Source organism: Dermochelys coriacea, chromosome 13, assembly GCF_009764565.3.
Source record: "Dermochelys coriacea isolate rDerCor1 chromosome 13, rDerCor1.pri.v4, whole genome shotgun sequence".
Classification (NCBI taxonomy): Eukaryota; Metazoa; Chordata; order Testudines; family Dermochelyidae; genus Dermochelys; species Dermochelys coriacea.
In genome coordinates, this window is record NC_050080.1 from 17149210 (window position 1) to 17171531 (window position 22322).

Here is a 22322-nt window from a genome sequence, read left to right on the forward strand (position 1 = left end):
TCAGGGACTGCAAAAGAATTTGTATGACCAGATTTCTTTCTGTGCTTATACTTTATAGCAAAGCTCTGACTCTACGAAATCTCATAGTAGTGCAAATAACCTTCCTTTGCCATCTCCCTCCCCACTCCCATTTGCGTTTCAAGACAAAACCCACCATTTCCTCAGTTGTCCCAACCACCCTGTCCATCAGTGATCTCTGTGAAAAATATTAACCCTTGAAAACTTAAGTAGAGCTTAACTTCTACTAAAAGTTGCTAAACACAAGCAACAAAGGCAGCTTCACCTCCAAGAAAGCTGACTAACGGTGTGCTTTGCTCACCTGCAAAGAAACCCTATGGCTAAAATAGTGCAACTCACACTAGCCATTTCCTTTAGCAGTTTGAGTGGAAGCTCTGAGCAATGGGAAATGTTTGACACTGAAATACAGTCAAGCCAAAATGTTCATCATGCCTCTTTAAATAAAATGCATGGCAGTGATACAAAGTGAATTGTTGTTCATTCGAGTTGGAACTGTGACAATCCGTTCATCTCCAAGGTAACTGAGACACCAAATCTATCCAAAAATTTTATATTAATTCACAAGCTTTTGCATTGATATTTCCCAATACTGCACAGCCACCCTAGTCCCTTCCAACTATAATTCAAGATGTTGCTAATCTTCCCAGCCTGATTGGTCCTGTCTACTTCAGACACTGACCTACTGGGATAACAGGAGCTGTAGAATTGCTGAGAGATATTATAAAAGTTGATACCTTCTGGCGGTCTCTTGCTAATGCTGCCTGGATCAGAATGTCTAGGGCCTGGTGGCAGGGTGCTGTCAGTGGACAGCTGTTTTTCTCTGGAATCTGCATTCTACAGTGGTCAAATTCAATGGAGTTATGCCACTGTAATTGACAGGAAAATCTGGCCATAGGTTGACGTGGGATTTTGCGGGGGGAAGTGGACAGGGGATATCACTGTCAACACTTTAGGATTTTTGGTAAAAGCTGTACGTTTTTGTGTCTTCAGTATGGTGGAGAGGGGGCTTTTTACAGCAGTGGCAGTCTCAGTGTCTTCATGTTGCTAACAACATAATTTCTGGTGGTACATGGAGGAGCAGCAAATCCTAGCTTTTGGCTCAAACTTTTCTGCTGGTACTACAGAATCCTTTATCTATGGACCATGAAACAGGCTTTTCAGAGACACATGCCCAGTTGTAAAGAAGAGCTGTCAGCTGAGAATTGTTAGCCTGCTTGTGTCAAGTTGACAAGAAAGATACTCCCTACATTCAGACACCTGCCCTCATGTACCACCCTTTTAGCAAACACGTTTATAACCCTGACATTATTCCAAGACCTATTGCTCATATTTGTGATAAGAGGACTCGGACTAAATTGGATTGAGCACTAGAAGTAGTCAGGAATAAGGTCAGCAAGTGGCACAAGAACTGACTAGACAACTCTCATGTGGATGCTTGGAGAAAGTGAGCGAACACGGGATTTGAGGCAGATCTTAACAGTGCTCTCAGAAGGCGAGAGGACATTCTCTTCATCATTGCACCTTGACAGTCTCCATTTAAACATGATTTCCCTTTTCAAATGAAACATACTCAAAGTTGAGATCCCAGCAGAAGGATGGGGTTGCAGTTGTGGTATCAGACTGGGACTTGGATTCAATTCACTACTCTGCCACTGTGTGGCACTCTACGCAAGCCACTGATCTCTCTGCGTTTTGGTTCCGCTCTGTGAAAAGGGAGTAATAATACAGGCCTTCCTCACGGAAGTGTTGTAAAGATAAATCCATTCATGTTTGAGCTGCCCACAGTAGAGTGATCAATGCCATAGAAAATCAATGCCACACATTTATAAATGAACTTACAAATCAATCATCACCATACAATATCAGAACTGAGTGGTTCTTTCCATGAATGCAAGACAAGACAGGGGAAACCCAGTTACTGCAAAAAAATAAGACTTTTGCGTAATGTTCAGAATGGTGCACACAAAGCCTGCTTCAGTGTCTCTGAAGCTCTCAAATATTACCTGAAGTGGCACCTCAGTTCTATAGTCCTACAAATGTACAAAGAACTGGGCAGTGGTAGGTCATGGCTGACAAACAGGTCTCTGAAACGATTACAATCCTAAAGGCACAAATGAAGAAAAACCAGAATAAGCTAATGAAACTGAGGCACACAAAGACTAACTGGCTTGCCTGAGAGTCACACAGTGAGTCTGCAGCAAAGCTAAACTAGAACCCAGGAGTCCTGACTCCCAGTGATGTGCCTTAACCACAAACCCATCCTTTCCTCTCATTGGCAAAAAGAAAAGGAGTACTTGTGGCACCTTAGAGATTAACAAATTTATTTGAGCATAAGCTTTCGTGAGCTACAGCTCACTTCATCGGATGCATGTAGCTCACGAAAGCTTATGCTCAAATAAATTTGTTAGTCTCTAAGGTGCCACAAATACTCCTTTTCTTTTTGTGGATACAGACTAACACGGCTGCTACTCTGAAAGCTCTCATAGGCAAGTCTTTGATAAATCCATTAAATAGGATCTCATTGTTAAAGCTTTTGCACTGTTGCTTTTTACATTTAAATAAAGTAAATATCCCTTGAAATTAGGAGTTTCAGGCTGCTTTCGTTAATACAGAAATGATCAATTCATTGCATCCATTTAATGTGTATTAAATTATTCTCAGCAAATGTTTCCTAACTTAGATCTAACTGTATTTTCAAAAATTACCAGCAAGGGGCAGGAAATGATCAATTTATCATGATGAAATCTTAACTTCCACAGAAGACTGATATATTAGCATAGAACCTTCATTTATTTTATAGATTGCCTCATCTTTCAGTGAAATAACTAGCTAACTGAGAACAGTGGCTCTAATCTTCAGCTGTTTTATGTTGCATCCGCATTACAAAGTGACTCTAAAGCCATCCTAATGGCCATAGGGCTTTCAGGGGACTCTCCAGTGGTGCAAGAGGCAACATAGCAGCTCGTGTGCCACCCCTTCTCTCCACAGCTAACCTGTGGAGTGTCTACAGAACAAGAGGTATGGCCAAGACTTCCCTGCACCTTGGCAGTCCCTGGGTGCCATAACAGTCCTTTGGGGCTCTTGGCAGCCAGCGTATCTTACAGCTGCCTTCAGGGTGCTCTAAGCTATGTCTGCATAAAGGGAGCACAGAGTAACTTAAAACTATCTTTGCAGCTCTCCTGCCCTGTCTAGAGGTGCACAATGCACTACCCAGCTGTAGCCAAGGATTGGTACCATTGTGTTCACCACCACACAATTCTTAGGAACAGGTACATCAGGACAATAGCTGCTATTTATTACGAGAAAGTGGAAATGACTGACATCTCAATGATACAAAAATATCTCCAAGAACTGACAGTTCACCTCAATTATTTAGTTACCATAGTGCATCAAAACAACAGAAACTGCTGTCTAACACGCAGCAGCACATTGTTTGAATGTGGAAACCTGTCTTTTTTTTTTTTAAACACAACTTCTACCATTCTCCTGTAAACCAAGAGCATATTAATCTGTCAAAGCGATCCTCATATTCTTAGCAACCTCAAAAGGTTCCTAGCCCCTACAGCTTAAACTACTCTTTGTGGGCAAGTGTGACCTCCTGTAAAAAATATACAAACGGGCGCTCACTCTGGATGGGCACCCAAGGAAATAGCTGTATATAAGGTGGAATTGACATTTTTCTCGCTCTCTTTCACACACAACTACCTAACAGTACTACAGCTAGGGTTTTCACATCCTAAAAAATGTTTTCAAGCATATACCCCTAACTTTGGACTAGTAACAAAACATCTAACGTTAGAGTTTCCTTCAGCCTGGTTAGTATGATTCTTTACAAATCTGTTTCTCCTCCCAAACAACAAGCAAGACATGATTCTGCAGTACTCAATACTGGAAACAATCTGAGTTCATTCCCCTTCATACTCACATCACGCAGCACGTTCCAGTTCTATAAAGTATGAAGCCAAATTCTGTCATCATACAAGGGTAGGAAATAAAGTGCATTTCATGGTTGATTAGCAGAGAGAGGTTCCTTGAGTTGTTACCCCCCAAAAAGTGTTCTTCCCTAGTGAGATTAATTAGTTTGCAAGTGAAAATGCAGAAGAGAGTCTGAAATTAAAATGAGGCGGGCTGGACTATACAATCAATCTTTTAATGGCAGCATCATGCAGATCACACATTGTGCTCTCACCAATGAGGGAGAAAAGGAGTACTTGTGGCACCTTAGAGACTAACATTAGTCTCTAAGGTGCCACAAGTACTCCTTTTCTTTTTGCGAATACACACTAACACGGCTGCTACTCTGAAACCTGTCAATGAGGGAGACATTCTCTAACAGTTCTGCTTCTGCATGGAGCATAGCTTGAGGAGGCTCACGCATTTAGTAATGCTCTGCTTCAAAGCTAAATTAATCAGATATCAATGCCTAACCTTAGCATGTCTAATTTACAGCTGTTGGAAAGCTGCTGCCACTAGACTTGTTTCGAAGTTGGTATGTAGAAAAGGGAACCAAAACTCTAGTCCACTTCCCCATTTGCCTTAATCTGTATTGATTTAAGGGCTGCAGATACCACTAACAGTGCTCCAAAGGACAGAATGTTCACCAGAGAGATTAGCCAGAAGCTGCTGCACTTTTTTTTCTTAAACATCAGGACTAGCTTCCAACATACACACACACACGAAAAACTAGTAAGTCAATCCATATTTAGGATTTTGAGCATTTATGCTTTTTGAATACATTCCTGAAGTGTCCTTTATTTGTACAGAAAAAATACAATAGATCCATAATTGAAAACGCTCAGTAAAGTTTTTATTTTTTTATTTTTATTTTTTTTAAAAAGCATGTGCAAATGACCAACTAGGCACTAAAAATTTGTATTTACTGTAGCTGAAACACAGTAAGTGTGCACCATGAAAAGATGCACACTTGTGTGTGTATGCAGTTCTGAACAAATGGTCCATTGCATGTGGGAAAAGCAAAACAGTGCTGATCATTTTTACACACTACTATGACCGTGAAAAAATTAAAGTAGCAGGACAACTTAATGGAATGTTAAGTGTCTGGCATTCCCCAGCAGAGGATGCTGCAGCAATGCATAATATTAAAGTCTTCCACCGCTGGGTTAGGTTTTTTGAGGACTTTTTCTGTGTTTCAAAAAAAATTTAAAAACCTCCCTACATTCCTCATGAACCCTCAGGCATGTTAGGGACATTTCAGGAATTTAGGCAAAGCAAAAACAGCTGCTTCCTGAGAATCAAAGTCTGTAGTAGCAGCTAGGAACAACCTTTATTATAATTTTTTGTTAAAAAAGTGTAACCATTTATAAGTTACTGGAGTGGGGGGGGGGACAGTGTGGGATAAATAATTAAAAAAAATCTATGGATTTCAAATCCAGTTCTATGCTTTCTCATTTAAAAACACACTTTAGGGAATAGCAAGTGGATTAAGCCATTTCAACATTAAAAAAACAACAACAATGGCAGACACACTGAGTATTTAAAAGGTTCTGGTGTTTCTGTCCATGCACAACATCTGCTTCTTGTCTGGGAGCTCACTATGCATTCTGGATCCATAATATGCCAATTACAGTTTTGTTCCAGACAAAGATTCAATTATTCTTATTGGCACAAATTCACAGTATAAACCATCATGACGCCCCAAGATATGAATGAATATTAAAGTATACAATAAAGTGCAACTCATTCTGTTTTGTGGAGCCGTATTATGGAACCTGTACTGTAACATGCATTTACAGCTTACATCAGAATGTAAGGTTATTTCAATGCAGTTTTGAATGGGCTGAGTGCAACTTACAAGTGCTGTGATATTCAGAATTAAAAGGTACAGTTCTATCCTCAACCCACATACTGCTTTTGTATGAGGTGTTCAGCAGCAATTGGTCTTATGAAGTACAGTGTATCTGGTTCTGTGAAACCTAAGTACAACAGCACATGGTGGGACCTGCAACAGGAAGTCTTCATTCTTAAAACCGGGGGCTTTTGTACAGTCAATCTTTTGTTACTTAAATCTAGTTTTTGGTGCTCTATGATAAACTCATTATAGTCCTCTTCCTCTAGCCTGCTATAGCAGCTCTTGTTCATCGTCTTCAGACCCTGAGGGTCCTTGTCGCACCTCTTCATACCATTTGTTGGTGAGGCTTTTCATCTGTATGCGTCCATGATGTAGGTCCTAAGGCAAAAGGAAATCACAATTGCTGTTTAGATACAGCACTGTGTGAGTGAGAGTGACAATTTACTGTATCTTCATTAAATACCCTTCATTCCCCTCGCTCCTGTCCCTAAGTGTACACACAGTTATGTATTCGCAAAAAGAAAAGCAGTACTTGTGGCACCTTAGAGACTAACAAATTTATTAGAGCATAAGCTTTCGTGAGCTACAGCTCACTTCATCGGATGCATCCGATGAAGTGAGCTGTAGCTCACGAAAGCTTATGCTCTAATAAATTTGTTAGTCTCTAAGGTGCCACAAGTACTGCTTTTCTTTTTGCGAATACAGACTAACACGGCTGCTACTCTGAAACACAGTTATGCTCTCAGTGGAAATTACACATCAATGTACAATCTGTCAGTGGTTATTTTCAGCAATGATTATTTCTGATGACAGATTTTTTCCCCCCTGTGTTCTAGAGGCCTACAGAGCTGAGCTGTCAGCAGTTACGTTTTCTGGGTGGCCTGGCTCCGAATCTCCTTTCTTTGTATGTGCGTCAGGTTGAAGCAGGAAGCTTGTAGTCAGCTTCAGTGGCTCATCCTATCTTCCTAGGCCTTGGGTGCTGCTCTGATCCCCCAGCAGCCTATATTCTGGCTCCCTGACACAAGGTGGACTGTAGCTGTGGTTTCCCAACCCCCCAGCTGCCTGGTTCTATGGAACAGTTCAGGGAGAAAGCACTGGAATCTAATTAATTTTCTCTTGCAGGGAAAGGCGCAGAGCAAGAATTAGCTTGAAAGCAGGTTTTACCAGGGCCCAGAGACAAAACAAAACATGTCTGGTGCAGCAAAATGGTGAATTCTGCAACAAAAAAATGCTGAATTCCACAGCATATTGGGGAAAATGCCTAATCTGTGGCCACAGAATCCCAGAGTCTACGGGGCTCTGAGTGAGAAGAGTAGAACAGTTCACACCTCTCAGTCATAATTTGTACAGAGCCTGAAGCAGAGGCATCAAGTTGCTTTCGAGTCACAGTTTCCAAGTTCTCTTCACAAGGAGAAGGTGTAGAAACTTTTTAAGTGAGAGCTGCAATTCCAGTGCACAATTCTGTAACAAAGGGTGAATTCTACAGCAAATTCCACAGCTGCAATATACATGGGCCCCTGTGTATAACCAGTACTGCACCTGCTTGTGCCACAGGGTTTTTAAAAAGCATGCATGTGTGTGGGCAACATTTTACACTAACATTTTAGCTGTGCCAGGTCTGATGCTTCCATTTTTAGGCACAAATGTCTCCTAAGCCTAGGTTTAGTAACCAAATTGTTGATATAAGTATCTTTGTCTGTAAAATTAAAGAAGAGTTTAATAAAAGCTCACACTTCTGTAAATTTATTACAAACTTTGGAAGCCATGGAAAGTGTTAATTTAAATCAAATTATCATTTTACAAGGTAGTCTTAGATTATGACAACTCTCTATAAACAAATAAGACTGGTCACCTCACTATGCCCAGCTCAAAAGTTGCAAGCCTGTATCACAAACCCTTGATTGCCTTTGAGTGGAATTCCACAAAATGTTATGCCAACATGTACCACAGAACAACAAAACAAGAAGAACCCACCTCCTGTGTGAGCCGCCTTGTGAAGAACGGATTCAAATACCTGGCATCAAGCCACATAAAGCCTTTGAGATCCTGGCGCTTTATGTAGTGGGCTTCATACTCTTCCTCTGTGAGTTCTGATAAATGTTCAGATTCAATGGTATTACCCTAAAAAGATCACACATATTGGAATAACCGTATAAATCTGATCACTGCACCTTTTGCTTTTGTTTTGAACTTGTTCTTTTAAACAACTTTCACCTGCCTCTCATGATTGAGGTGCCAGTGGCCTCTCTCAGCGACATGTGACTCACGATGTACTAGCTATTATCAATTTGTATACGACTTAGTCCATCCTGAATCTTGCCTGTGTTTCCATGGGGGTTACTTTATTTGATGCTGATCTATTTGTAATTAGATTGGGTTATAGCCATTACTTTAGATCCCTACATTTTCAATTAGTTACTCACATAAATGTTGGTTTACTAATGCTTTTACAATATTTTAAAATGACAAGGTTTTATCCTTTAGTATATTTTCAGAAGAACTGCCACACTGGGTCAGACCAATGGTCCATCAAGCTCAGCATCCTGTCTTCTAACAGTGGCAAGTGCTAGACACTTCACAGGGAATGACCAGAAGAGGGCAATTGTTGAGTGATTCATCCTGTTGTCCAGTCCCAGCTCCTGGCAGTCTGAGGTTTAGGGACACAGAGTATGGGGTTGCATCCCTTGCCATCTTGGCTAATAGCCGTTGATAGACCAATCCTCCATGAACTTCTCTGTTTCTTTTTTTAACCCAATTATATTTTGGCCTTCACAACATCCCCTGACAACAAGTTCCACAGGTTCACTGTGCATTGTGTGAAGAAGTTCATCCTTAAGTTTTGTTTTTTTTAAACCGTCTGCCTATTAATGTAATTGGGTGATCCCTGGCTCCTGTGTTATGTGAAGGGGTAAATAACACTTCCTTATTTACTTTCTCCACACCAGTCATGATCTTATAGACCTCTATTGTATCTTCCCTTAGTAGTCTCTTTTCCAAGTTAAACAGTCCCAGACTTTTTAATCTCTCCTCATACAGAAGTAGTTTCATATCCCTAAGCATTTTTGCTGCCCCTCTGTGTACCTTTTCCAATTCAAATATATCTTTTTGAGATGGCTGACCAGAACTGCACACAATATTCAAGGTGTTCATGGATTTATATAGTGACACTATGATATTTTCTATCTTGTATATCCCTTTCCTAATGGTTCCTAATGTTCTGTTAGCTTTTTTGACCGCCACTACACATTGAGCAGATGTTTTCAGAGACCTATCCACAATGACTCCAAGATCTCTTTCTTGCGTAGTAACAGTTAACGTAGACACCATCATTTGGTGTGTACAGTTGGGATTATGTTTTCTGATGTGCACCGTTTTGCACTTACCAACATGGAATTTCATCTGGACCAACTTCTGTTGGTGAGAGAGACAAGCTTTAGAGCTACACAGAGCTTTTCCTCATTTTTTTTTTAATATATATATATATATATATATATATATATATATATATATATATATATATAGTGGCATTATGGTCACTATAATAGTGACCTAAAGAGCTCTGTGTGGCTCGAAAGCTTGTCTCTCTCACCAACCGATGTTGGTCCAATAAAGATATTATCTCACCTACCTTCTCTCTAATATACTGGGACTGACATGGCTATAATTACTAGAACTCTTTGTAACTTTTCACACTCAGCTTTGGACTTAACTATCTTGACCACAAGTTGAAAACCAATGATAAAGAGAATCCCCTAAACAAATCCTCCCCTAAAGGATGTCTGTGTCTGAACTGTGTGCTCCTCTGCACTGTCTTAGCCCTTAATTTAAAATCTCTTTTCTTTACTTTCATCTCATTTTCCAACAGAGAATACCACTGTATATTTACTATGCATTGATCTTTTTTGAAAATTAAAGAAAAGTATCAATGATCATTCATTTAAAAAAAACAGAATAAAAGGCACAAACCATCTTTTCAGTCTTGCTGAGGTTAATATCCTTCTTGTTCCTTCTTCGCGCTTTAGAATCCTCAATATCAATCAGTCTGATAAGGGGCATGGTTCCTCCACCCAAAAATAAAATTGTGAACAACACAATAATGATAGTTGTGGTCCCAATGAGCTGCCGCTTTTCTATTGGCTCCAAGCCCAAATGGAGGCTCAGGGCATATGGAATTGCCCCACGTAAACCTGATCAGAGAGGATTATAAACCAAGAATAAGTAACTACATCAACAGCAAGATTTGCCCTCTGCATCCTTATATATGAACATGGTGTTCAACCTATTGGAATTCTCTTCTTCTAAACCTATTTTATGTTTTAAAGCTATCTAGATTCTTATGCTGTACCCATCACCCTAGCATTTGATTGCCTATCTGAATTTCTAAACGAATCAGAGCTCTACAGCTTTTGAATGCAAATCTGTCAAGCTATTAGGTCCCTAAAACCAGGCTATTTTAAAGGCAGTCTTTGTACACTTTCCCAGGCTGGGCTCTTTACTGCCTGGCTTGCCTGCATAGGGAAAACATAGCATAGCTGCTGCATGTGGATTTGAGAAGGACACAAATGCCCATTTAGCGTTTGCTCCATAGACAGAGGCAGGATATTATGCAGAGCAGCACCTACTATGATACATTACTCAGAACACTCCAAGCTTAGACTTACCACTAAACCACATGATGAACATCATTTTGGGGGTGATTTTATGATCACGAAAGAAGTTGAGCAGATAAGAGAGTGGAAAAATATTCACTGCTCTGCCAAACAGAACAAGCACCTGTTAACAGCACCAAATTAGATAATGAGTTAAAGGCTATTTAATGCATTACATCCATTCCCTATAGAACAGTATAAATTGTAACTGGTTTGTGAATAGTCAAGGGAATGTATTACTCTTAGCATATACGCCTCATAACTAGCTATACTGATAATCCAACTTAAAGCAATTGCTCAGCATAGGTCAATATGGAGCTCAAATTTTCAAACAACAAGTCACGGGAACTAAAACTCGTTACAGAGAGACTATAGAAATAATTGAAAAAGTTACCAGATGCTGTTTTACAAATGACAAGTGAATTCAAAGCCAAGAAGGCATTCCAGAAAACCCAGAGATTCATTTGAGTGCAGGTTGAGCGCCTCTGATAGCTGCCCAAAAGCAGTCCAGCTCCTTTAATAATTTGTGGACCAGCTGAAAGGCAAGTAGAAATTTCTGCTGCCTCCCTATAGGCCAGTGCCTCAGGGAAAAGGGCGGAAAGCCAAACAGCTGGTTATAATTCAGTCCCTCAGCACTTCCCCAGGTGTCATTGTAAAAGAACATACCCAATACATGCAAATAGCATTATGAGAACTGAGGATCATTTTCTTCTACACAATGAATGTCAACAAATATAAAGGAAAATTCTGCTTAATAAGGTGGAGTTCCTTGTAATGCTGGTCATGAAAGAACATGGCAATAAACAGGCCTTCACAAGATAAATATCCTAGATCTAGAACGTGTGGGAGTTCCTAGGGCTGTGCCCTTTTTCTGCACAGCAATCAGCCATAATTACTGCCTTTGCCTTTGGGCTGTGAAGGCAGTCTCCAACAAGAATGAAATGCCACTCTGCTTGTAAGAACAGGAAGTTAAATGTAATGCATTGAGAGCAGCCTCTCAGCTCCCACAGAGGAGACCAACACCTCAATGTCTCTCATGGCAGAACAAGGGCGCTTCTGAAGTATACACTCAAATGTGGCAGCATCTGGTGCTATCCTCTAGGCCAGCCCCACTGGGGATTAATATTTTGTTCTTTTCCCTCTGTGAAAGGGGAGCATGTTATGCATTTGTAAACTGATATTATGATAATGGTAACAGGCATGTTAGCCTCGTGTGAGGCATAATCTAAAGTAGAATTTATACCAAATCCTTCTTTTACCTTGTAATTAAAATCTGTAAAAAATTCAGGAACTTAAAATGTTACGTAGAGAAGAAGTGCTCCCCTCATAATCTTTACATCCTTTGGGACTTCTGAAAAGGTGCTATTTTAATAAATCTGATTGAAAGTCAGACTCAAGCAGGGTTTCTTCCAGTCTTTTCAAATAATCTCATGCACAAAAGCTGCACTAGCTACATTAGAATTCCTTAAAATATGCTCTTAGATATCCATTCCAATGTCGTGTAGACAATCAGAAGAAATAGTTAATTTCATTTCACTGCTGCGGATTTGGGATGAATGATGTACAATATATAAAGAGCCTGAGGATATTTTATGAAAAGATAAACATAGGGAGGTTTCTTAAAACCGTAACTCGAGTCCTATAGACTATGAAAAATACTGTAATGTGTTTTTTTGTTTTGTTTTGTTTTTTTACAAATACTGTAAAAGGTTTTAAAAACTTTCAGAGGAAAGTAAATACTTACTATGCACCAGATGACAAAGGACATTTCAAATTTGTGAGGAAAACTAAAAATTGACAGACCAAGGAATGCAAAAACACAGGTTTCTGAAAGAGAGAGAGATCAAACTTAGTTATTCAAATAAAACTATGCTGGTCAATAAAAAATGGTATCTAAGACCTTTCCTACTCCTGTAATAGGCTATTACCTACATTATATATATGCACACACACACACACTCCCTGCTTCTTTGACTCAGGCCAGATTCAAAATAGACATATCTACCATAATGCAGGGGCTAGATTCTGCCACCCTTACTCTCACTGAGCAGCACCTTACTCCATGAGTAGTCTGATTGCAGGAGTAAATATTAATCAGCATGAAGAAGGCTAGCACAATTTTACCCTAAATTACTGAAAAACGTCTTCACTGGTATGCTTGCCTGCTTGAAGAATTTGGGCCTGTTTCAAAGCCTTTTGAAATTAATGAAAAGATGCCCACTGATCCTAGTAGGCTTTTTTAGATCAGGCCTTATATAAAAATGAATATCTCACAGAACTTTCAAACATTCTGAGTCAAACATTTTATTATAAAGTTACATGCATAAATATTTAAATCTTACTAAATTACTGCACTTCATAAGGCTTTGCATGATAAATTAAAATTCTGCATTGTACAAGCAAATATATTGTTCTAACAACACCTGGACGTTATTTTTACAAATGTCTCTGATGGTGCCATTAACAATTACTAAGGCATTTTCATAATGCCACTTTATTTCTGAAGCACAAAGTCAATATGCTATTGAGAACATTCAATGTGTTTTAAAATTATTAGAATTTGCAAGTATATGATTACTGCATTTTCAGCTGATCTAGTCCTATCAAAGCAGGCTCTTTGTTAGGAAGAGAGACAGAGACACTAAGTGCTATTCCTCTTGCACAAAGTATGGCATCATGCAGGTGCCCTTAACATAAGATTATATTTGTGATGCAGAATCCTCTCCCTTTCTTCCTTACAAGTTTGGCCTCCAGGAAGAAAAGAAAAGAAAAGAAAAGGAAAGGCTACCAATTGCGTTGCTCCGGGTGGTTTGAATGGAGATACCTAAAAATCTTTGCCAATGTCTGAAACACTATTGTTTTTTCAAATAGCTTCTTTATATCCAAAACCATTTAAAAATAGGGACATGTTCAAGTCTCCTTCAACTGAAACTAGGCTAGAGGGGGAAAGGAGGCAAGATCTATTTGATTCTCAATTCTGTGTCAAGTCTTAGCTAGAGCTTGGACTGAAGGATGTGGAAGGGAGAAGATTTACTGTATACCTTACCCAATATGTCAGTAAAGGTGATTTTAGACTACCTTGCAACCTTCATAGTAGTAAGTGTGTTGGTAGAGACATGTAGTACTGATATATCACTGGCTAGAGGATCACTCAGCCTTCCCTCCTCACCCTAACAGAATCTTCCTTTCATACAAAACAAATATTAATCTAATGGATATTAGGCTCAAGATAAAGACAGTACCTACCACACATGAAAGCAACGGCTCTCAGTGTCTGTTGCATTAAGATCTGTGTAACTGGGGAAAGGTTATGGTGTGTGTAGTGAGACATCACAATGCCAGAGAACAGGATTGCCATGATACCTGTGGATACAGTGCAACTGTCAAACAGCAGAATAATACTTAGCATTTATATGGAACTTTACAAACACTGCTTACTTAATCCTCACAATACCATCACAAGGTAGGATTATCCCATTTTATAGTTGGGAAAGCTGAGGAAGAGGTTAAGGGGGTGTCTACTCTAGGGTGTCTACTCCCATCATTGCTAACACTGGTTCAGCTCCATAGTCATAGGAACATTGGGAGCTCTAGTGTAGATGGATTGCTGGCTGCTGTTGGAATGTAATCCACCAAATCAAGGTGCACAGGTGTATTCAAGGGCAGGATCTGGAACTCCATGTCTAGTTTAAAGAATAAAGCCTTGTTCTTTCAGGTTTTCCTACCAGGATCCATCATTTAATTCTCCAAGCAAAGAATGTCTCCCCACTCTACACACTGCTCACTATCAATCTGAGACCAAGGGGGAATTTTATAATTGGTAGGGAGAGATGCACCATCCTTAAGGCCCATGATGGAGCCAGGGCAAAGCTGCTATGCAAGGTGAGCCTATGCACTCCCAGCACGATGCAGAGGGGACCCCTAAGACAGCCATTTTAGGTTAGTATGGAAGGTAGCAGTGGCAGAGACCTAAGGGAGGGGACATTGGGTTTACAATTATAAAGATCCAGTGGCCCTTACACCATATGCAAGTGGCAGGGTGAGCCAGCAGTTGATATTCCACCACATGGGCTGGAGCAGCAGCCTTAGAAAGTGAGGTAGTATGCTGCAGTCCTGCACCCTTGCTTTAAGTTGGGGGAGGACTATTTTACTCCATTTTCCATCCAGTTCTTGGGCTATATGTGAATGGTGTGAACTTCACCCTATATGTTTGACTTTCTCTGAGCACTCAAGAAGCAATAAGAAAGCACTATGTGCAGTGTTCAATTGTTCATGGAGAGCTGAACATTTTAAAAAAGGCTTTAAAAGTTTCAAAAGCAACCCCAGGGTCTTGTTCCTGTGAAAGAGTGAATCCAAGATGGTGGGTGTGATTTTTGCAGTTCTGGAAACATATTACATTACTCACTTGTGAAGTTACTATGCTGTCACCTGTAAGGAATGTGTGGAATAAGTAAGCACAAGGCCACAGCATGTCTCACAAGAGGAAATCAACTGTAGTGAAGATTATGGAAAGGACTAAATGACATTTGGGGATAATGATAAATTTAATTGAGGGTTATAACACAATGCCCTGTTTAGTCAAAAACAAAGAAAATTTGAAAAGCTAACAGTATTTGACTACAGCTACATTCCCAAACAGGAGTGGCCCTGATGAACTGGAATGGAAGGAAAAGAAGTATCTGACGTGTACTCAAAATAATCCTTTGTTTAGAATGCAGAGATGACCTTTGTCGTTACAGAATGTGACCAAGGTTATTCAGAGTTTATACTCTTCTGATAAATCATTTTTGAAGTAGTTTGAACAAATTAGGGAGTTTGTTGTAACATGTTACATAATTAAAAAAGAAGTACAGTACTTTCTAATGTCAGCAATTAAGAAGTCATACTTGTAAACATTCTCTGCCATATACAATAATTAATGACTAATTTACAGTATTTTACTATGATTTTAATATTACTGTGCAATAGGTACCAGGAATAAAAAGGTTTCATGTTTTGAAATGTTTATGTAATATGCTCAGTATTTTAGCATAGCTTGTTACAGGACAAAACCTATTTTCACAGCAACACCAAATACTTTAAACACATTAAACCACTAGGTCAGGTTTCAAACAGTTTACATTTCCATTTGCATGACTATGTAATATGACAGTATGCACAGAGTAATTGTGCATGCAAATATGCAGAATGGGTCACTTGAAACTACAGTGTTAATATTAGTGTCAATGGGTATCTCACACACATTGGAACATTGAGGGAAGAGAACAGAGTACTAGAAACTGAAAATCTTGTACATTCAGATTGCTAACTTTTTACAATTCAATAACTAATTTTGCACCTATTCATTTTGCTGCCTACCTGAGAGCGAGATACCTTCTGCAAGTCCATAAGGAAGATAAGCAAAGATAATCATCATCCCAAACTCCAGGGAGGGTGTTTTCCTTAAATCAATGTGCTTTAGTACGTACATATCAAACCATTAAGGAAAAAGAAAGAAAAGAAATCCACAGAAAAATTCTAATCTATGCCATACAGGATTACCACTCACCACATTTCATATATTTGTTTAGTGAATAGCTAGTATTAATCCTGTAAAACATCCTGTGGATTGATTAATCATTTCTGGGATGAAGGGTTTGAAGTGAAATTAAAGTTGGTGAAAGAGGCAGCCTTAGAGACTGACGGCCACTGGTTTTTGACAGAGTACATAAAATATGGACAGCAGCATACCAACATGTCTAAACCTGGATCTGGAAGCACCACTTTTGTATGCACCTTCACTTGTTGACCCCTCCACGCAGACTACCAGCCATTTCCAAATCATGATGTGTATTCCTGTTCCTTCAGGACTGAACAGAGACCACCAAATTTATTGCAGTGAAGTCACAGAACTGTCTTCAAACAATAATGGCTTTCTGTTAATAGGGGATGGGTTAGAAGCTGGGACTCAGAACTGAAATGGGCCACACATTTTCTGTCATTTCTACTTTTGACGGAAATAAAATCCTCTTTTGCCCTTGCTTAGACGTTTATGAAAACATGAGCTAACCTCTGATTGCATCTGTATTTGTTCTAGAAAGATTTACTAGGAGTGAAATCCTGGCTCCATTCAAATCAATGACATAGCTTCCATTGACTTCAGTGAAAGCAGGATTTCACGCTGGCCTAGATCACTTTTGAAGCAGCTGTAATACAGTTATTTCCCATTTAGCATCAAAGATTGGAAAAAATGTTGGAAAAAATTAAAAGCAAAATGATTCTTTACTGTGAAAGTGCAAAGAGTTTAATTTAGTTAGAACCAAACCTGGACCCCACCCCCACATCCCAGCTGGCCAGGCTGTGAACTTGGCTTCTCCTAGGAAGAAGGAAGCAGAGCACAATCAGAGCTGTTCCATAGCTGGTGTTACAGCCTCTGGGCTGCAGCAGCACCCAAAGCAAGTGCATTCCCAACTCAGGAGGAGATTTAACCAGTGGCTCAGCATACACTACCTGTGAATCAGTGTAATCTACCAGTTCAGATTCACTGTAGCAGACCTCTATCATCTGTAGGAGTCCTTCCCTCTCTCCATTTCATGCAGTGGAAATGCAACATGGTTGCAGAGGAGGGGAGCAAGATTTCACCTTATATGTTTAGTAGGGCAAATATGCTCTACATGTCATCAGTTGTATATTCAGCTTTTGAGTTAGTTCCAAATGGACATGACTGATCAGCGATAACATCTACATCAACAAGTTCATGCACTTGACGAATCATGCTCTTGTCTCACTTTCAAAATATTCCACATTCATCTTTGTTAAAATTCAGAGGACATCTGTGACATGGAAGTTCAGGTTCCTCCAGCCTAATGAACAGGCAAGTTTCAATCATATCTATCTGTCGGCAACTATTATAAATTGTCTTTGCTTCACAGAAATATTTTGCTCTAGCTAATATTTTCAGGCTCAAACAACAATAAAATATCAGAGCAGTTAAACTGCTTTTCTGTTTTGCCTTTTTCAGTTAGATATTATTGAATGAAAAATAGCTGCATCAGGAAAATGTCAGTCTCTCTCTTTTGCTGAGATGTTTTGAATGAATCAAAAGTGCATGGAACAATTCTAATGAACAAAGATAGTAAATGTGCCCATGTTTAAGCAAACACTCTGGTCCTCTCATTTACAAAACAAAGTGCTTGACAATATGGCCAGGTTAAACAAATAACTGTAGCATAAGGCTAGCACAAAAAATATGAAACAGATTTATATTTTAAACATTGAAGCAAGCTTTCAAAAGCAACAAAGGTGTCTGGTTTAAACAAACATCCTTCCTTATCTTAGGGGAGAAGCTCTCAGGTTGTTTAGCAACCAATTCAAGCTGGTGCAGAAAGTCACAGATATAATTTAACATATAAACCCAAAATGAGCTGTATCCATATTCAGTTAGCTGAATATGACATGTAAGGCTGGAAGATTTCACAGTCTGACTTTAAAATTTCTTGGGAAAAAATATTTTTCTTATTTTTTAAAAATGTGAAAACTAGGATATATGCTATTAAAATGGATTAGTGTTGAAAACAGAATTAATACTGTGAATTTAGAAAACAGCTAGCAAATTTATAACACTATTTGCATATAATCTAAAATAGTATACAATAATTTAGACCTTAATTACATTCATCTAAGCATACAAAGCTTTTATGTAAGTTTTAAAAATAGGCCCATTAGCACTAATATTACAAACAAAATAAGCAAGAGAAAATATCATGCCCACAAAAAGACATTATATAAAAATTATCCCTCTAGGGAACATTACAGAATGACTGGATGAAAATCATTGTTAGAATGGTAGACTTCACCAATTTATGCATGTGCATCACATTACCCCAAAAAAGGATATTAATGCAGAAATAAGGCCGGTAAGAGTGCCAAGTGCTGCAGAGCCAAAGAACATCTTAAGAAAGTAACCCAGTGCCTGGAGAAACGTTTGCCATCCACTTACTTCAGACATATTTTCTCTTGTCAAACCCTCAGCTGTGCTGGGAATGATTTTAAAACAGAAAAAAAAAATTAGCAACAACAGTTATGACGTCTTGATCTGAAAAAGCCAGATGTCTTTAGAAAAAAATTCAAGCAACCTACATTTCTCTGTTGCTACTGCTTTTAAAAGGCTTTTACTGTGATATAACAAGAGCAATGTCAGAAGATATTAAATCAAGTGTTAGTATAATCCCTAAAGGGAAACCTAATGCCACTAAAAATCTGGAAATCTAACATTGCTCTTGTGAAATCTTCTCACAACGGCATAAATAGGCTACAAGGATGCCCAGTACAGCAACACAGGTTCCATACTTTTAGCAGGGAAAAGAAAATGCATTTTTCAATGGTAAAAACTCAAGGCTGGAGAAGGAATAAAAAGAAAAATCACATGATCCTTTTGTGGGAGAGTAAACAAACAAACAAACAAAAAGAAAGCCCCATCCCCAGGTGGATGAGAAAGGCTGCAGGGTCACCAAAGAAGGGCAAAAGAAGTGATTTAGGGGAGAGGCTGGGAGGAAAGAAGGGAGAGTTCTTTGGATCCTATGGAATATGAAGCTGTTTCAGCATGAGGCAATATGGGAAAAAAAGAGCCCAACTGTGTTAGAGCTCAAAGAGAATAATTAGGCCCCATGGCCTTACTGAAAAGTACCGATAGTGCTTAAAGTGCATGTCTTCCCTGAAAATGGCTATGTAAATATAGCACGTTTTTACTCAGGAGATCTGCTGTCCCTATGTATTCTTAGTGACATCTACTGACTTCAATGAAAACAGTAAAATTGGGGAACATTTTACTCCTCTCAGCCCTGCAGCATCAACACAGCTGAGAGAGAGTGAACTGGATCCTCTCCTGGCTCATGTACTGTCAATAGAATTCTTAACTTAATTCCCTTTGCAGGACCACCAGTGCAACTCCACTGGTTTGCAGTCAGGATTCCATAAGCCAATGACCAGGGAGTCAAAGAGGAGCAATGACAGAAGGATTTGGCTAGCAAATTTTTTCTAAATAAGGCAGAAAGAACAAAGCTTGGTTTTCAGATTCCAGGACTGGGGTGAGGAGGAAAAAAATGTAACATGTAAACTGAGCAAATCTGATCTGGAATCAATGAGATACAACTGAAATGGAGCTCCACAAAGTCATCTTATAAGGTAATTTTTCAGAGTAAAACTACACTTTAAGGATAAGAGATAGTCAAGCTAATGTGATTGCTATTATAATATTAGAATAGAAGCAGAATGACAATACTTAGTTCCCCTGTTATAACTTCTGGATACATAGGCAAGCAATGCAACAATATGAGATGAAATACATGTATTTTCTGCCTATACAATTTTTGTTAAGAATCAGGAGTTTTGTAAGTCTAAAAGGAGATCTGTAACAAAATTCATTAGAGCTTTATGGCCATCTACAAGGGAGTGCTACAGTATAGTACAAATTCAAATGCACTTACTTTGTCAGGACAATAGAGACTGCATCATTGAGAATACTTTCTCCAAAAACCAACATATTAAGCACAGGATCTACGTTAAGGGCATTGAAGATGGCAATAGTAGCCACTGGGTCCACAGCAGATATTAAGGAGCCAAACGCAAAACTGCGAGAATAAATAAAATCCAAAAAAGAAAACATGCAGTATAAATGTACAGCATATTTGATCATACTGACTAGTGAAAAAGCATGGAAAATACCAGTGGATTTTCTAGGGAACAATATAGGTATATTTTGCAGACAGTTGTATCTTCCTGTTGACTGGAAATATTTAAAACAAAAAGTAAGAGAAGTTTTTTGTCTCTTTTTGGAAGAAAGGATCATCTGTTAAATACAGCAAAACTTGTTAATAGACCATGAATTCATGGGGATCTTGTGTACTCTGAGTTTTCCACCAACCCCGATAACTCAGGCTGACTTATGGATGTCCAAGTTGCGAAGAAGTAGGAGCAATATGCCTCCCCAGACTTTCAGAAATACATAAAAACGTCCCACTAAAAGCAAGAAAGGGAAACTGTATACCTTTGTGGAAACAGATTTTCAATATGTGTCAATACAAACCACCAAATCAGATATGTACAATGATACAGAGTGAACAGACTGTATAGAATCCCATTAACAATGTAAAACCTGCCCTAGACAGTTACTTGAAAAATTAAGTGTGGTCACGCTGGTATCTACTGTCATGCCATTAAAGTTATTGAAATTGAAAGAGGCTTTATCACTGAGGTGATGCCTAGTCTTCTTTCACAGTTAGAATATTTTACATTTCAGATTTCACATACACTGTCAAAATTTTTTTTTTTTTACTGTAGGTTCCTTACATCAATATGTTGGGTTTTAGTTGTGCATACATAGTGGGGAACTTAATAATTTTGTCACAAAATATAAACACCCTGACATAGGAACTGTCTGTTAAATATTTATTCGTAGACTAGGCAACTAATAGAAAAGACTGAGTCAGACCAAAACAAGGAGCTGGTTTAGCCATGCTATCAGTTGCTACTTACAATACTCCTGCTTTGTAGCACAAAAGGGCAACATTTAAAAAAAGATGCTAAAGCTTCCTTAGATCTTAAACCAAAAGGTAGAGACCACAAAATCAAAAGCTCTCAGCTGTGCAAAACCAGATGCTGGAGCCAGTAAGGAAGACATTTCCAGTTCATGCATACTTTCGCTTTTTACGTTTTCTGGTTCTGATCAAGGGTATGTCTTCACTACTCGCCGGGTTGGCAGGCAGCGATTGATCCAGTGGGGATCGATTTATCGCGTCTAGTCTAGACGCGATAAATCGACCCCCGAGCGCTCTCCCGTAGACTCCTGTACTCCAGCACCGTGAAAGGTGCAGGCAGAGTCAATGGAGGGTGGCAGCAGTCGACTCACCACGGCGAAGACATCCCGGTAAGTCGATCGAATAACTTAGCTGAAGCTGCATAACTTAGATCGATCCGCTCCGCTAGTGTAGACCAGGTCCAAGCCAACAGATTTGTGGACTTTAATACAAATCTTCTGTGCTTGTGTACCCGGTAAAAGACAAACCAAAACCAAAAGAGTAAATACAAGTTCTCCATCCAGTTACACTGGGTTTGTACTAGTGTAACAAAAAGCAGAAATCTGACCTCTTGTGCAGTTTGGGGAGTTTCTAGAAAACTATGTTGAGCCTTTGCCAGCCAAGTGCTATGAAAAGTCTGTGGCATTAATTCTCACAAGTTCACTCCTTGTTTAAGGAGAAGCTCTGGGTAAGGAAGCCATACCTGCATAATATATTTTAATTATGTCAGGTTATCAAATGCACATCACAATTTACACATTTTAATTTTGAAATCTGGAAAAAAAGAATTTGCAGGGAAAAAATACTATGAAAATATTTTTGTGCCAAGCTGTTCATTATTTTGTTTCCGCTGCTCCAGTCACTTTGATCAGATAATGCTATCGATTAGTAAGTCTTAATATACTTCATTATGAAAAAGGCATTACAAGAATTAAAAATGTTAATTCTGATTAATGATTTTACAAGTGATATTAAATCTAAGTGATCCAGACACAATCAGAACATCTGGGCAAGTACTGTTTGTCACATCTATTGCAGTATTTTGGAGACTGCCTCTTGGAAAATATTAGGCAATTTTACCAAGAACTTACCTGTCTGTCATGTTCAGTTTATAAATTACCTCAGCCTAAAAGGATAGGCAAAAAAAAAAGTTACAATCAGCTGTGTAAAGATTTCATTTTATTATTTTTACTAGATATACATTAGTATAATTTCATAAGAAGGTTTGTTTCAAAATTCACTTTAATACTGATGTACAGGTGTGCATCATACACCAAAATTATGATGAAAAAT

The 22322-nt window shown here is 38.9% G+C and overlaps 1 protein-coding gene across 4 annotated transcripts in view; it reads right to left on the minus strand.

The window, feature by feature from the left end:
• Positions 1-5161: 5161 nt before the first annotated feature.
• The window catches only part of SLC9A8 (solute carrier family 9 member A8), a 42077-nt gene continuing 24916 nt past the window's right edge, over positions 5162-22322 (minus strand). For all 4 annotated transcript variants that reach the window (XM_038369233.2, XM_038369236.2, XM_038369234.2 and 1 more), the window contains 10 exons: positions 22121-22155; positions 19941-20084; positions 18353-18491; positions 15835-15940; positions 13723-13839; positions 12221-12303; positions 10489-10600; positions 9794-10014; positions 7802-7948; positions 5162-6205 (listed from right to left, as the gene is read on the minus strand). In XM_038369233.2, the coding sequence (XP_038225161.1) occupies positions 6098-6205; positions 7802-7948; positions 9794-10014; positions 10489-10600; positions 12221-12303; positions 13723-13839; positions 15835-15940; positions 18353-18491; positions 19941-20084; positions 22121-22155 (1212 nt within the window). In that variant the 3' untranslated portion in view covers positions 5162-6097. The remainder of the gene's footprint in view (positions 6206-7801; positions 7949-9793; positions 10015-10488; positions 10601-12220; positions 12304-13722; positions 13840-15834; positions 15941-18352; positions 18492-19940; positions 20085-22120; positions 22156-22322) is intronic.